Genomic DNA, 14,264 nt, shown 5'->3' on the forward strand with positions numbered 1-14,264 from the left:
AGGAAGTCTGGTAGCTTTCTGCACGTTGGCTGTGATCACAAGATCTTCAGTCCACAGGATATATCCCACATTGCCTCCTAGTTCACATACTGTGCAAGGTATTCTAGCAGGTAACGTGAAGGAGAAGAAGGGGTGGTGCAGGTATGTGACTTTCTCTAGGATGGTATGTTCATTATTGTCTGGCTGTATAGTCCGCTGTCTGCAGAGCCGTCCATCTGATAAATGGATTTATGAAGTGCCACCATGTTCTGTGTAACCCTGCCGGTCTCTCTTACGCAGGAGCAGATGGATGAATACAGGAGTAGTTGTGACATGGCAGAGGGATGGGTCCTACTCTGCAGACAAGAAGAGGGGGGTGACAAACTGGTTCCTGTGGAGTCCCCCGATAAGACCACCAAACAACAGCAGTTATTTGGAGTTGATTACAGGCCCATCAGCAGGTACTTATCAAACAGTGGGGCAGATGTATTAACCTGGAGAAGGCATAAGGAAGTGATAGACCAGTGATATGTGCAAGGTGATAAATGCACCAGCCAATCAGCTCCTAACTGTTAATTTACATATTGGTGCTGATTGGCTGGTTCATTTATCACCTTGCACATATCACTGGTCTATCACTTCCTTATGCCTTCTCCAGGTTAATACATCTGCCCCAGTGAGACCTAGGAGGAGTAAACCATCGTCCCTGGCTTTCTGCACGTCTCTGGGATGAGCACCTTTATGGCACATACTAGTTACAAGCCCATCAAAATGATGGAACAACATAACACATGCCAGTTACGGCGGCTGTGTGCACCCGAACGGAGCAACACGTGAATTGTTCTGTTGGGCGCCATCTAGTGGCCGTCAGTGCACAAAACACTTGAATTCTCCCCATAGAGGTGCAGTAGCCTTTTTGTTATATAGGATATACGTCTACTGAGCTGCCGCTGTTTTGTGCTGACTATCGTTTCGCGTCTGCAGGTGGGAGGAGGTTGTGGACACTACGTACTCCATGCGTCTGGGAAGAAAACCCATAAGTACTGAACCAGATGTTGAGGCTGTACAGAAATTACGGTAATAACTCGCTGTCCTTTCACCTGTAGTTATGGAGAGACTCGCGTATCTCCCATACACCCGTTTTGGGCGTTTTCCATTTTCCTTGAGAACATCCGATTTGGAGTGTGCACACTAGTGATTTATTGTTCCATTCCGAACGACTGTCTATTCTAAGATTGCCACTAAGGTGACTTTTTTAAACGAACTATTAGCAGAACAGTTGGACGGATAATCAGAAATGCATACACATTACAAAATGTGCACAATGGGGGTCATTCAGATCTGATCGCTGCTGTGCGTTTTCGCACAGCGGGCAATCGGATACGAACTGCGCATTGGTATGCACCGCAATGCGCAGGCACGACGGACAGCTGCAAAGGGGGTCGCCGGCCAGCGATGGGTTTGTGCGGAGGTTTCATTTGCACTGGCGTTCGCAAGGAGATTGACAGGAAGAGGGCGTTTGTGGGTGGCAACTGACCGTTTTCATGGAGTGTCAGGAAAAAAGCAGGCGGGCTCAAGCGTTTTCATGGATGGTGTCTGACGTCAAATCCGGTCCCGGACAGGCTGATGTGATCGCAGCGGCTGAGTAAGTCCTGGGCTGCGCAGATACTGCACAAAATCAGTTTGTGCCGCTCTGCTACACATGCGATCGCACACCTGCACAGCAAAAATACACTCGCCCTGTAGGCAGCGACTATCTGATCGCAGGGCAGCAAAAATCGCAGCCTAGCGATCAGACCTGAATTACCCCCAATGTTGACTCATCATTTTGGAGAAAAGTTCTGCAACAAGTCATATACAACCATCCCATCTGACTGGTTTTGGAATGGCCCTGTGTACACTTTCTAAGCTTATCAGCTTATGAAACATTAGTCACAGTACCCATATTGTTCTGCTGAATGACACTGTATATCAGGACGGGCCTATATCATTATAGCAGTGCAGACAGATCGCCGAGCCTTTGATAAAGTTACTTCTCTCTTGTCCAACAGATTTGTGCCTCCCTCCTGGACCTACGAGTGCGACGAGGATTTGGTTCACTTTCTGTGTGAACACGTTGGGAAGGAGGATGAGAGTCTGGGCAACATGAAACAGTTTGTGGAGAGTATTAACGTGTCCTCCGCCACGGTGAGTCCCTTCGTGGCATGAGAGGGGCTGAGAATCTGGTTCTCAACATCAGCCCATTACCCATCACTTGTCAGGCAGAACCTGACACTTTATCATTAGACGTTATTATTGCCATATGAACGGTTGGATAACAGGAGAAACTGAATAGACCCCTGACTCTCACTGCATTGGACCTCTGCCTGTAAACTCTGGTTATGTAAGATTGTCTACGCTAACGACTGTATAGCAGGAAAAACAGGGTCTGGTGGTGCTAGCTGGGGGTCTTCCAGAAGGGTATTGAGAAGTTTTCCCCAAATAAAATACATACTGATTCTTCTCCGAAAATGTGTAAACATATGGGTAAACCAACAACAAACAAATGGGTGTAATTGCATAGTATGAAAGAATAATGCCATAATAATGTTGTTCTTAAGGTGGGTACACACTGGAAGATATATCTGCAGATCAATTGATCGGCAGATATATCTATGGACGGATCGGGCAGCGTGTTGAGCATACACACTGCCCAATCCATCGCCGACTGACGTCATGAACTGGGCGGGCGTGTACACCCGCCCGCCCAGTTCAGCTGTCAATCACCGCCGGCCGCCGCAGCATGTGTACGGGCGGTCGGCCGACCGCCCGTACACACACAGCGTTGCGCCAATATATCGGTAGATATATTGGCCGTCGGCTGTGCTGCGGGGCCGACACAATACGTCTGTGAACGACTGAGTTCACAGACGTATCGGCCGTACACACTGGCCGACGCTCCCGCGATATATCGGCCATTCAAGAGAACGGCCGATATATCGGCCAGTGTGTACGGGCCTTTATGCTACATGCTTATGTTTGTTTTTCAAGCATAGCAGTAAAAAAACAAAACCGAATCTTATTACAGTGCGTGGTTATATAGTGTTTAACTAAACATGAGAAAATGGGACCGATTGGCTCCAAGCCCAAAGCAGTCACATCTGAGAGCCAATCAGGTGCTGGGACAGTAGGTAGACACAGAGGACCTTACTAATGAAGCACACTGAAGGCACAGAGCGAAACGGCTTGGTTTGCATGGTCTTTCCCGTCTTGGTGCAGGATTGCTCTTCGCTCACGTTAAGGGGGTTATCCTCATTGATCGTGGAAATGAAAGGGACATTGGGACACTTGTGTCCAGGTTAAGCTTTTTATTGTTGCTGTAATTGGAGGGCACCTAGAAATCTGCTTCGCTCCCATTGGGTAGAAACTTCTGCTCTTTCGCACCCATTGATATTCCCCTCTGTGAACCTGGATACTTCTATGTAAAGCTGATTTTGTGCTGCACATCTGCAATTTTTGTACTTCTCTCCAGACTATGTTGCCCTGCTTGAGGCTCGGCAGTGTTGGGTAATGGATCCTGTTAGGCGTGTGAAGAGGGAGATGGACAGGTTTGTGCGATTTATTAGTCAAAGTCAGAGCCTGGATTTTAAAATCTCTCATCACAGGATGATAACAACCTGTCTTGCCTGACGGACGGCTACCACGACACCTACTGGGAGAGTGACGGATCTCACGGACAGCACTGGATCCAGCTGCACATGAAGGAAGGCACCATTGTCAAGTAAGTGATCTCTGTGATTGGCCTGTGTTTACCTCCTGACAGTCACACTAGGGGGTATATGCAATTCACGTCGAATCGCGGCAAATTATCGCCGTTTTTTAATTCGACACAATTCGACAGGTGAATTCCGGCAGGTGGCTGCCGGAATTCACCATATTCAATGAAAAACGGATTCGACAGTCCCGCGGGCGAAAAACGTCCGATTTGCCGGATTTTGCAGCGAATTAAAAAAACGGGAAAAAACGGGAAAAACCCGGAAAAAAATGGCGTGGGGTCCCCCCTCCAAAGCATAACCAGCCTCGGGCTCTTCGAGCTGGTCCTGGTTCTAAAAATGCGGGGTAAAAATTGACAGGGGATCCCCCGTATTTTTGAAACCAGCACCGGGCTCTGCGCCTGATGCTGGTGCAAAAAATACGGGGGACAAAAAGAGTAGGGGTCCCCCGTATTTTATACACCAGCATCGGGCTCCACTAGCTGGACAGATAATGCCACAGCCGGGGGTCACTTTTATACAGCGCCCTGCGGCCGTGGCATTAAATATCCAACTAGTCACCCCTGGCCGGGGTACCATGGGGGAGTGGGGACCCCTTCAATCAAGGGGTCCCCCCCAGCCACCCAAGGGCCAGGGGTGAAGCCCGAGGCTGTCCCCCCCATCCAAGGGCTGCGGATGGGAGGCTGATAGCCTTGAGTAAAATGTCAGAATATTGGTTTTTCCAGTAGTACTACAAGTCCCAGCAAGCCTCCCCCGCAAGCTGGTACTTGGAGAACCACAAGTACCAGCATGCGGGAGAAAAACGGGCCCGCTGGTACCTGTAGTACTACTGGAAAAAAAATACCCAAATAAAAACAGGAGACACACACCTTGACAAGTACAACTTTATTACACACTGCCGACACACACATACTTACCTATGTTGACACGCCGACTGTCACAGTCTGCGACGATCCGAGGTACCTGTGAAAAAAATTAGACTCACCTGCCAGTGTCCAGAGATAAATCCACGTCCAGAGATCAAATCCTCGTACTTGGCAAAATAAAAACACGCACACCCGTACCACCGGACTGAAAGGGGTCCCATGTTGACACATGGACCCCTTTCCCCGAATGCCGGGACACCACGTGACTCCTGTCACTGAGGTCCCTTCTGCCAATCAGGAAGCGCTACTTCCGTGGCGCTCACCTGATTGGCTGTGCGCGTGTGACCTCAGACAGCGCATCGCAAAGCCTCTCCCATTACTTTCAATGGTGGGAACTTTGCCGTCAGTGGTGGGGTTACCCGCAGTCAGCCGCTGACCGGCGGGTGACCCCATCGCTAGCCGCAAAGTTCCCACCATTGAATATAATGGAGAGGCTTTGCGATGCGCTGTCAGCTCAGACGCGCACAGAGCCAATCAGCAGAGTGCAAGGACGTTGCACTCGCTGATTGGCTTACGAGACCTTTCAGTGACAGCTGTCACGGGGGGGGGGTCTCTCTGCATTCGTGGAAAGGGGTTCCATGTGTCAACATGGGACCCCTTTCAGTCCGTGTGGTACGGGTGTCCGGTTTGTTTTTTTGACAAGTTCGTGGATTTACCTCTGGACCATGGATGAGGTGAGTGTATTAATCTTTTCTTTTCAGGTACCACTGGATTCTACTTGGAGAAGAGGACCGATGTCGGCGTGTGAACATAGGTAAGTATGTGTGTGTCGACGTATGAAATAAAGTTTTACTTTCACGATGTCGGTCTCCTGTTTTTATTTGGGTATTTTTCCCCCAGTAGAACTACAGGTACCAGCGGGCCCGTTTTTCTCCCGCATGCTGGTACTTGTGGTTCTCCAAGTACCAGCTTGCGGGGGAGGCTTGCTGGGACTTGTAGTACTACTGGAAAAAACAATATTCTGACATTTTTCTCAAGGCTATCCGCCTCCCATCCGCAGCCCTTGGATGGGGGGGACAGCCTCGGGCTTCACCCCTGGCCCTTGGGTGGCTGGGGGGGGGGGGAGCCCTTGATTGAAGGGGTCCCCACTCCCCCAGGGTACCCCGGCCAGGGGTGACTAGTTGGATATTTAATGCCACGGCCGCAGGGCGCTGTATAAAAGTGACCCCCGGCTGTGGCATTATCTGTCCAGCTAGTGGAGCCCGATGCTGGTGTATAAAATACGGGGGACCCCTACTCTTTTTGTCCCCCGTATTTTTTGCACCAGCATCAGGCGCAGAGCCCGGTGCTGGTTTTAAAAATATGGGGGAACCCCTGTCAATTTTTCCCCCGCATTTTTAGAACCAGGACCAGCTCGAAGAGCCCGAGGCTGGTTATGCTTTGGAGGGGGGATCCCACGCCATTTTTTTCAGGGATTTTACCATTCCATCCAAAAAAAAATAAAAAAATATTATTTTTAAAAATATATAAATAATACTTGTGCCTCCAAAAAAGACAAACCAAGTACCTAATCCCTTCTAATATAAATAGATATGCTATTACCCAAAAAAAAAACACCAAAAAAAACATGTTTTAATTTTTTTTTATTGCTTTCACCCTCCAAAGTGTGGCGGATTGAAAATGACGAATTTACTGTCTAAAAGTACTGTTGTCGAATTTCCAAACTTCCATTGAATAGACTTTGGTCGAATTGCAGAATGTGTATCATTGCAAAAAAGTCGAATTTGTCAAAAGTCGAATTTCAAAAAGTCGAATTTTGAAAGTCCGTTTTTTTGTCGGAAAGTACTGAATTGCATTGTCGATTTTTTTTTTTTTTTTGGCGAAAAATTCCCGAAATTCGACAATTTCGGGAATTCGACCGCAATTGCATATACCCCTAGGAACCTCAGCAACCTAATTTCCCCCAAATTTTTATTAGTACGTCACATCCCAAACTTCTAACCCAAATTATATCTCATCTAGCAACATCTCCTGCCCAGGTGTCCACCAGATTTTCATACAATGCCATTGTCTGTCACTGGAAAATACGGACCAAGGGTAGGCAGCTTCCTTGCTTTGCAGTGCATTTGCAACTACAAATCCCAGCACAATCTGCCTGTCTGGCCAGTGGGTGGAATGGGGGAATGTAGTTAGGGTGGAACATCCTTTAGATGTGTTGAGTCAGCTTCTTTACTGTAGGTGTGACTAGTGGTCAGTGATATTATTATATATTACAATGTAGACTATGATTCCTGTAGAGTATAAGCTCTCCGTCTCACCTGGTGCCCACAGGAAGCTGCTGCTGGCGGTTGACTCTACAGATGAGAACTACATGCCCAAAAGAGTTGTAGTGTATGGGGGCGAAAGAGACAACCTGAAGAAACTCAATGATGTCCTCATAGAGGAGTGAGTATAGTATAAGGGGTCACAGCGATGGAGTGAGTATGAGGGGGGGCGTCACACTGGTGAAGTGAGTATGGGGGTGGCACAATGGGGGGCTGAGTTTTGGGGATGGCACAGCGGTGGAGTGAGAATGAGGGGGCGCAGTGGTGGAGTCAGTATTGGGGGGGGACAGCGGAGAAGTGAGTATGATGGTGGGGGGGCAGTATGGGAGTGAGTATGAGGGAGGACAGTGCGGGCGTATGTTGGGGGGGGTCGGTGGCGGAGTGAGTATAAGGGGGTGACAGTGCTGGAGTGAGTATGAGGGGTGGACAGTGGGGTACTGAGTATGAGGGGGGGCAGTGGGGGAGTGAGTGAGGGTGGGGAACTGAGTTTGGGGATGGCACAGCAGTGGAGTGAGAATGAGGGGGCACAGTGGTTGTGGCAGTATTGAGGGGGGACAGCGATGAAGTGAGTATGAGGGGGGAGTGATTATAAGGGGGTGACAGCGGTGGAGTGAGTATGAGGGGGTGCAGTGGGGGAGTGAGTATGGGGGGGGCAGTAAGGGAGTATGAGGGGGGGACAGTGGGGAAGTGATTATGAAAGGACAATTGAAGGAGTGAGTGAGTGAGTATAAGGGGGTGACTGGTGGAGTAAGTATGAGGGGGGACAATGGGGGTGTGAGTATGAGGGGGCGCAGTGGGGGTGTGAGTATGAGAGGAGGCGCAGTGGGGGAGTGAGTATGAGGGGGGGCAGAGAGGGAGTGAGTATGAGGGGGGGGCAGTGAGGGAGTGAGTATAAGGGGGTGACTGGTGGAGTAAGTATGAGGGGGGACAGTGGGGGTGTGAGTATGAGGGGGCGCAGTGGGGGAGTGAGTATGAGGGGGGGCAGAGAGGGAGTGAGTATGAGGGGGGGGCAGTGAGGGAGTGAGTATAAGGGGGTGACTGGTGGAGTAAGTATGAGGGGGGACAGTGGGGGTGTGAGTATGAGGGGGGGACAGTGGTGGAGTGAGTATGAGGGGGCGCAGTGGGGATGTGATTATGAAAGGAAAAATTGGAGGAGAGAGTATGAGGGAGACGACAGTGGGGGAGTGATTATGAAAGTACACATTGGAGGAGTGAGCGTGAAGGGGTGCAGTGAGGGAGTGAGTATGAGGGGGGGACAGTGGGGGAGTGAGTATGTGGGGGGGACAGTGGGGGAGTGAGTATGTGGGGGGGGACAGTGGGGGAGTGAGTATGAGGGGGGACAGTGGTAGGAGAGTGATTATGAAAGGACAAATTGGAGGAGTGAGTGTGAGGGAGTGCAGTAGGAGATGAGCATGTGGTCAGTACAATGAGAGCCGTAAAAGGTAATGTCTCAGTGTGTAATGTTGTGTTATTTATAATCTCGTCCTTTTATGTGGAAGTAAATTTTACCAAACACTGTAAGAATAAATGAATATATTTTTTTTATCTATAATCAATGTCCTCTGCTTCCTAATACAGGTTATATGATAGGTTCTGACTTGTCCTGTTTTCCTGACAGTAATCTGATTGGAGACGTGTGTGCCCTGGAAGATATGACGTCTCACTTCCCGCTCATTGAGATCCGGATCACTGAGTGTTTTGGTCAGTGGCCTTACCATAGTAACACATCAGCTGCGTGTTGGCTGCTGTCATAAGCTTCTTGTACTTGTCACCAAATGGTTTAAAAAAAATAAAAAAAACACTTTTTTTTTATTATGCTGCGTCTACTGGTACGGCACCATGACTTCTTAAAAAAAACAAACTAAAAAACTTTATTATACTAAAAAAACTAGCATTTTTATTCAAAATGCTCAATGCCAGGGGCCTGCCCAGTTCTCCTTAACTCGTGTGTGTGTGTGTGTGTGTGTGTGTGTGTGTGTGTGTGTTTTTCTGAAAAGTGCTTTTGCATTTTCCATTTTTTATTACTATTCTGATTTAATTATAAGTAGATATGTGCAGGTTCTGATTTACTCAGATCTCAAAGCTGCATCTTATTGGCTCTCAGATGGCACATCTCGAATTATAAGTAATAAGTAGGACTAGTGCTTATCATTAACTAGTTATTCTTATTTTCATCTCTGAGTGTACTTTGTATGTTTTAATATGTCTTCCTACAGTACATATATTCAGATGTAATATGATATTCAGATGTAATAGGAATAATAAGCATTCAAAAATGGTTTTCTTGAAAGATGTAAAATAAATCATATCAAATCCTAATAACTTTGGTTTGTTAATGTTATTAAGCATTAACACATAGTTGATCAAGATTTCTTATACATAGCAGTGTTTCAAAATATTAATATAATAAGCAGGATTGTATTTTTTGTATTAACGTATTTTTTAATGCAAAAAAATCCTGGTTTAAACCAAAACAATTGTTTCTTTTTCTTCCAAACCTGGGCGGTATATTATTGCTTGATATGCGATGCATCCATAATAATCCAATAAAACAGCTCCACCTAGTGGACATCTATTTTGACTGTTTTAAACAAAACATCTCAGATTTGGGATTGCTATTGTTATAAACGGCAAATAGAGTTGCACATATTTAGGATAAAGGAAAGTCACATTTTCCAAAGAGTGTTACTTTTTTTAATTTTCTCTAATGAACAAATTAATAGTACTGATCTCCCCCCCCCCCCCTTCCCCTTTATTGAAAGTTTAAATGTCCTGTCAGTCGTGTACCGTGTTATCAGAGGAAACAGGATACCGTATTAAGGATAATACACCTGTTCTTGGTAGCAGTGCCACTGATCAGGGATTTATGGTTAACCTATTATGGAAATAACACAGTCCTGTAGGAGCCTTTTCTCTTTCATTGTCTCTTGGATCCCCGCACTGTCAATCTACAATGTTACCATGAATGTATTGTATATTGGCCAATTACTTCTATAGCAAGCTCTCCCCCTATGTTTCAGTAGATGTTTCATTCATCACTAAAGTCTGCGGCTTCTTAATTTGCTCCATCTCCTCTAATTTATGTTTCCTTAGATGAAGGAATTGATGTCCGAATACATGGGATAAAGATTAAGTCATCCAAAGAGAGAGATTTAGGGCTCACGGCGGACATGTTTCATCCACCCAACCTGGTACGATACCCACGTCTAGAAGCTATTGATCCAGACATCCTATACCGGAGAGCCATGGTAATCAAGAGGTCAGAATATACATAAACACTTGTGTACCCACCACCACCACCACCACGGTGGCTTGCCAGACGCGGGTGCTCCTGGGTGGTAACGGGGGTGGCTAGCCAGACGTGGGAGGTAACGGGGGTGCCTGGCCAGACGTTGGGCGTTCCTCATTGGTAACAGGAGGAGGGGAGGTCGGTGTTTAGCCAGACGCATGTGTTCCTGGGTGGTAATGGGGGTGGCTAGCCAGACGTGGGAGGTAACCGGGGTGCCTGGCCAGACATGGGCGTTCCTCAGAGGTAACGGGGGGGGCTAGCCAGACGTGGGTGAGACGCCGTTAGCGGCTGCTAAATCGCTCACACCGGATGCCAGGTTCCGACGGAAAAACCTCACCTGCTATAGAGCAGGTGCCAATGGTGTCATTCCTGAGGCGCCAAGATGGAATTGCTCTGCAGCCAGTGGGCATCTCGGTAGTTCACTGCATTATCATAAAAACATAGAAGTGACTGTGACAAAAGGTTCTGCCATGTCTTCCTCCGAGATTCATCCCCAATACGCTCACAACCAGTGTCTACTGCAGCGCAGACCACACATTGCATGGGAGTGGGGGTAACACGTATAAATATACATATAATGTTATATGTTATACATGTGCTGGCTGCCTGACCCCGGGGATCAGCAACGCTGTGCGTTTCACACCAGCCGCTGCACCCAGGACGCAGCATTGTTTACTGCCGAGCCTTCTCCCCCTTCCCCATGCAATGTGTGGTCTGCGCTGCAGTCCACGGGCAGCGTCCGCAACTGATCATGAAAGGTCCTATTAAAATTTACACCTCATTAATGACCTCTTTTTTTGTGTCACCAAAGCTATATATCTGTGTTCTCTAACTGATGTAGATGGTTTCCCAGCATGTGTAGGATTAAACATTTGAAACAGCGCATCTGCAGTGACTGATCATTGCCCTGTTCTCCTGCCAGGTTTGTCAAGCTGCTAGATAAAGTTCTCCACCACCTCGTTCCCACCTGGGACCACAGTGTCGGCACGTTCAACCAACTGAAGGTGAGAGAGTCGTATCCGGTGTCAGATGTTAGAATTGTAAGAACACAGCTTGTAGGAAATATCTCCAACTATGGGGGTCATTCCGAGTTGTTCGCTCGTTGCCGATTTCCGCAACGGAGCGATTAAGGCAAAAATGCGCATGCGCATGGTACGCAGTGCGCATGCACTAAGTATTCTAGCACAAAACTTAGTAGATTTACTCACGTCCAAACGAAGAATTTTCATTGTTGAAGTTATCGGAGTGTGATTGACAGGAAGTCAGTGTTTCTGGGCGGAAACTGACTGTTTTCTGGGAGTGTGCGGAAAAACGCAGGCGTGCCAGGATAAAACGTGGGAGTGTCTGGAGAATCGGGGGAGTGGCTGGCCGAACGCAGGGCGTGTTTGTGACGTCAAACCAGGAACAAAACGGGCTGAGCTGATCGCAGTGTAGGAGTTAGTCTGGAGCTACTCAGAAACTGCTAAGAATTATTTTTCTCTGACGTCCTAGTGGATGCTGGGGACTCCGTCAGGACCATGGGGATATAGCGGCTCCGCAGGAGACAGGGCACAATAATAAAAGCTTTAGGATCAGGTGGTGTGCACTGGCTCCTCCCCCTATGACCCTCCTCCAAGCCTCAGTTAGATTTTTGTGCCCGACGAGAAGGGTGCAATCTAGGTGGCTCTCCTGAGCTGCTTAGAATAAAAGTTTAAGTTAGGTTTTTTATTTTCAGTGAGTCCTGCTGGCAACAGGCTCACTGCTACGAGGGACTTAGGGGAGAGAAGTAAACTCACCTGCGTGCAGGATGGATTTGCTTCTTAGGCTACTGGACACCATTAGCTCCAGAGGGATCGAACACAGGCCCAGCCATGGAGTCCGGTCCCGGAGCCGTGCCGCCGACCCCCCTTGCAGATGCCGAAGTTGAAGAGGTCCAGAAACAGGCGGCAGAAGACTTTCAGTCTTCATAAGGTAGCGCACAGCACTGCAGCTGTGCGCCATTGTTGTCAGCACACTTCACCAACAGTCACCAACTGTCACTGAGGGTGCAGGGCGCTGGGGGGGGCGCCCTGGGCAGCAATGTATAATACCTTTTTATGGCTAAAATACATCACATATAGCCCTTGAGGCTATATGGCTGTATTTAACCCCTGCCAGATCTCACAAACTCCGGGAGAAGAGCCCGCCGAAAAGGGGGCGGGGCCTATTCTCCTCAGCACACGGCGCCATTTTCCTGCTCAGCTCTGCTGTGAGGAAGGCTCCCAGGCTCTCCCCTGCACTGCACTACAGAAACAGGGTTAAAACAGAGAGGGGGGGCACTTATTTGGCGATATGATTACATATATAAAAATGCTATAAGGGAAAACACTTGTATAAGGGGTTGTCCCTGTATAATGATAGCGTTTTTGGTGTGTGCTGGCAAACTCTCCCTCTGTCTCCCCAAAGGGCTAGTGGGGTCCTGTCCTCTGTCAGAGCATTCCCTGTGTGTGTGATGTGTGTCGGTACGTGTGTGTCGACATGTAGGAGGACGATGTTGGTGAGGAGGCGGAGCAAATTGCCTGTATTGGTGATGTCACTCTCTAGGGAGTCGACACTGGAATGGATGGCTTATTTAGGAATTACGTGATAATGTCAACACGCTGCAAGGTCGGTTGACGACATGAGACGGCCGGCAAACAAATTAGTACCTGTCCAGGCATCTCAGACACCGTCAGGGGCTTGTAAAAACGCCCATTTACCTCAGTCGGTCGACACAGACACAGACACGGACACTGACTCCAGTGTCGACGGTGAAGAAACAAACGTATTTTCCTTTAGGGCCACACGTTTCATGTTAAGGGCAATGAAGGAGGTGTTACATATTTCTGATACTACAAGTACCACAAATAAGGGTATTATGTAGGGTGTGAATAAACTACTTGTAGTTTTTCCTGAATCAGATAAATTAAATGAAGTGTGTGATGATACGTGGGTTTCCTCCGATAGAAAATTATTGGCGGTATACCCTTTCCCGCCAGAAGTTAGGGCGAGTTGGGAAACACACCTTAGGGTGAATAAGGCGCTCACACGCTTATAAAAACAAGTGGCGTTACCGTCTCCAGATACGGCAGCCCTCAAGGAGCCAGCTGATAGGAAGCTGAAAAATATCCTAAAAGTATATACACATATACTGGTGTTATACTACGACCAGCAATCGCCTCAGCCTGGATGTGCAGCGCTGAGGGGGCTTGGTCGGATTTCCTGACTGAAAATATTGATACCCTTGACAGGGACAAGATTTTATTGACTATAGAGCATTTTAAGGATGCATTTCTATATATGCGAGATGCGCAGAGGGATATTTGCATTCTGGCATCAAGAGTAAATGTGATGTCCATATCTGCCAGACGACAGTGGTCAGGTGATGCAGATTCCAGACGGCACATGGAAGTATTGCCGTATAAAGGGGCGGTCCATCGGACCTGGTGGCCATGGCAACAGCTGAAAAATCCACCTTTTGTTACCCCAAGTCACATCTCAGCAGAAAAGGACACAGTCTTTTCAGTCTCAGTCCTTTCGTCCCCATAAGGGCAGGCGGGCAAAAGGGCCAGTCATATCTGCCCAGGGGTAGAGGAAAGGGAAGAAGACTGCAGCAGGCAGCCCATTCCCAGGAACAGAAGCCCTCCACAGCTTCTGCCAAGTCCGCAGCATGACGCTGGGGCCGTACAAGCGGACTCAGGTGCGGTAGGGGGTCATCTCAAGAGTTTCAGCACGCAGTGGGCTCACTCACAAGTGGACTCCTGGATCCTACACGTAGTATCCCAGGTGTACATTGGAAATTCGAGACGTCTCCCCCCTCACAAGTTCCTGAAGTCTGCTTTACCAACGTCTCCCTCCGACAGGGAGGCAGTATTGGGAACAATTCACAGGCTGTATTCCCAGCAGGTGATAATCAAAGTACCCCTTCTACAACAAGGGAAGGGGTATTATTCCACACTATATTGTGGTACTGAAGCCAGACGGCTAGGTGAGATCTGAAATATTTGAACACTTACATACAAGCGTTCAAATCAAGATGGAGTCACTCAGAGCAGTG

At 48.1% G+C, this 14,264-nt stretch overlaps 1 protein-coding gene across 2 annotated transcripts in view; it reads left to right on the forward strand.

Moving 5' to 3' along the window:
* HECTD3 (HECT domain E3 ubiquitin protein ligase 3) overlaps positions 1 to 14,264 on the forward strand; it is a 152,879-nt gene that overhangs the window by 82,289 nt on the left and 56,326 nt on the right. For both annotated transcript variants that reach the window (XM_063939433.1, XM_063939432.1), the window contains exons 3-10: positions 280 to 440; positions 964 to 1,056; positions 2,031 to 2,166; positions 3,624 to 3,739; positions 6,929 to 7,042; positions 8,540 to 8,622; positions 10,015 to 10,180; positions 11,133 to 11,214. In XM_063939433.1, coding sequence (XP_063795503.1) covers positions 280 to 440; positions 964 to 1,056; positions 2,031 to 2,166; positions 3,624 to 3,739; positions 6,929 to 7,042; positions 8,540 to 8,622; positions 10,015 to 10,180; positions 11,133 to 11,214 — 951 coding nt within the window. The remainder of the gene's footprint in view (positions 1 to 279; positions 441 to 963; positions 1,057 to 2,030; positions 2,167 to 3,623; positions 3,740 to 6,928; positions 7,043 to 8,539; positions 8,623 to 10,014; positions 10,181 to 11,132; positions 11,215 to 14,264) is intronic.

The sequence above is a fragment of the Pseudophryne corroboree genome, chromosome 9 (genome assembly GCF_028390025.1).
Source record: "Pseudophryne corroboree isolate aPseCor3 chromosome 9, aPseCor3.hap2, whole genome shotgun sequence".
Classification (NCBI taxonomy): domain Eukaryota; kingdom Metazoa; phylum Chordata; class Amphibia; order Anura; family Myobatrachidae; genus Pseudophryne; species Pseudophryne corroboree.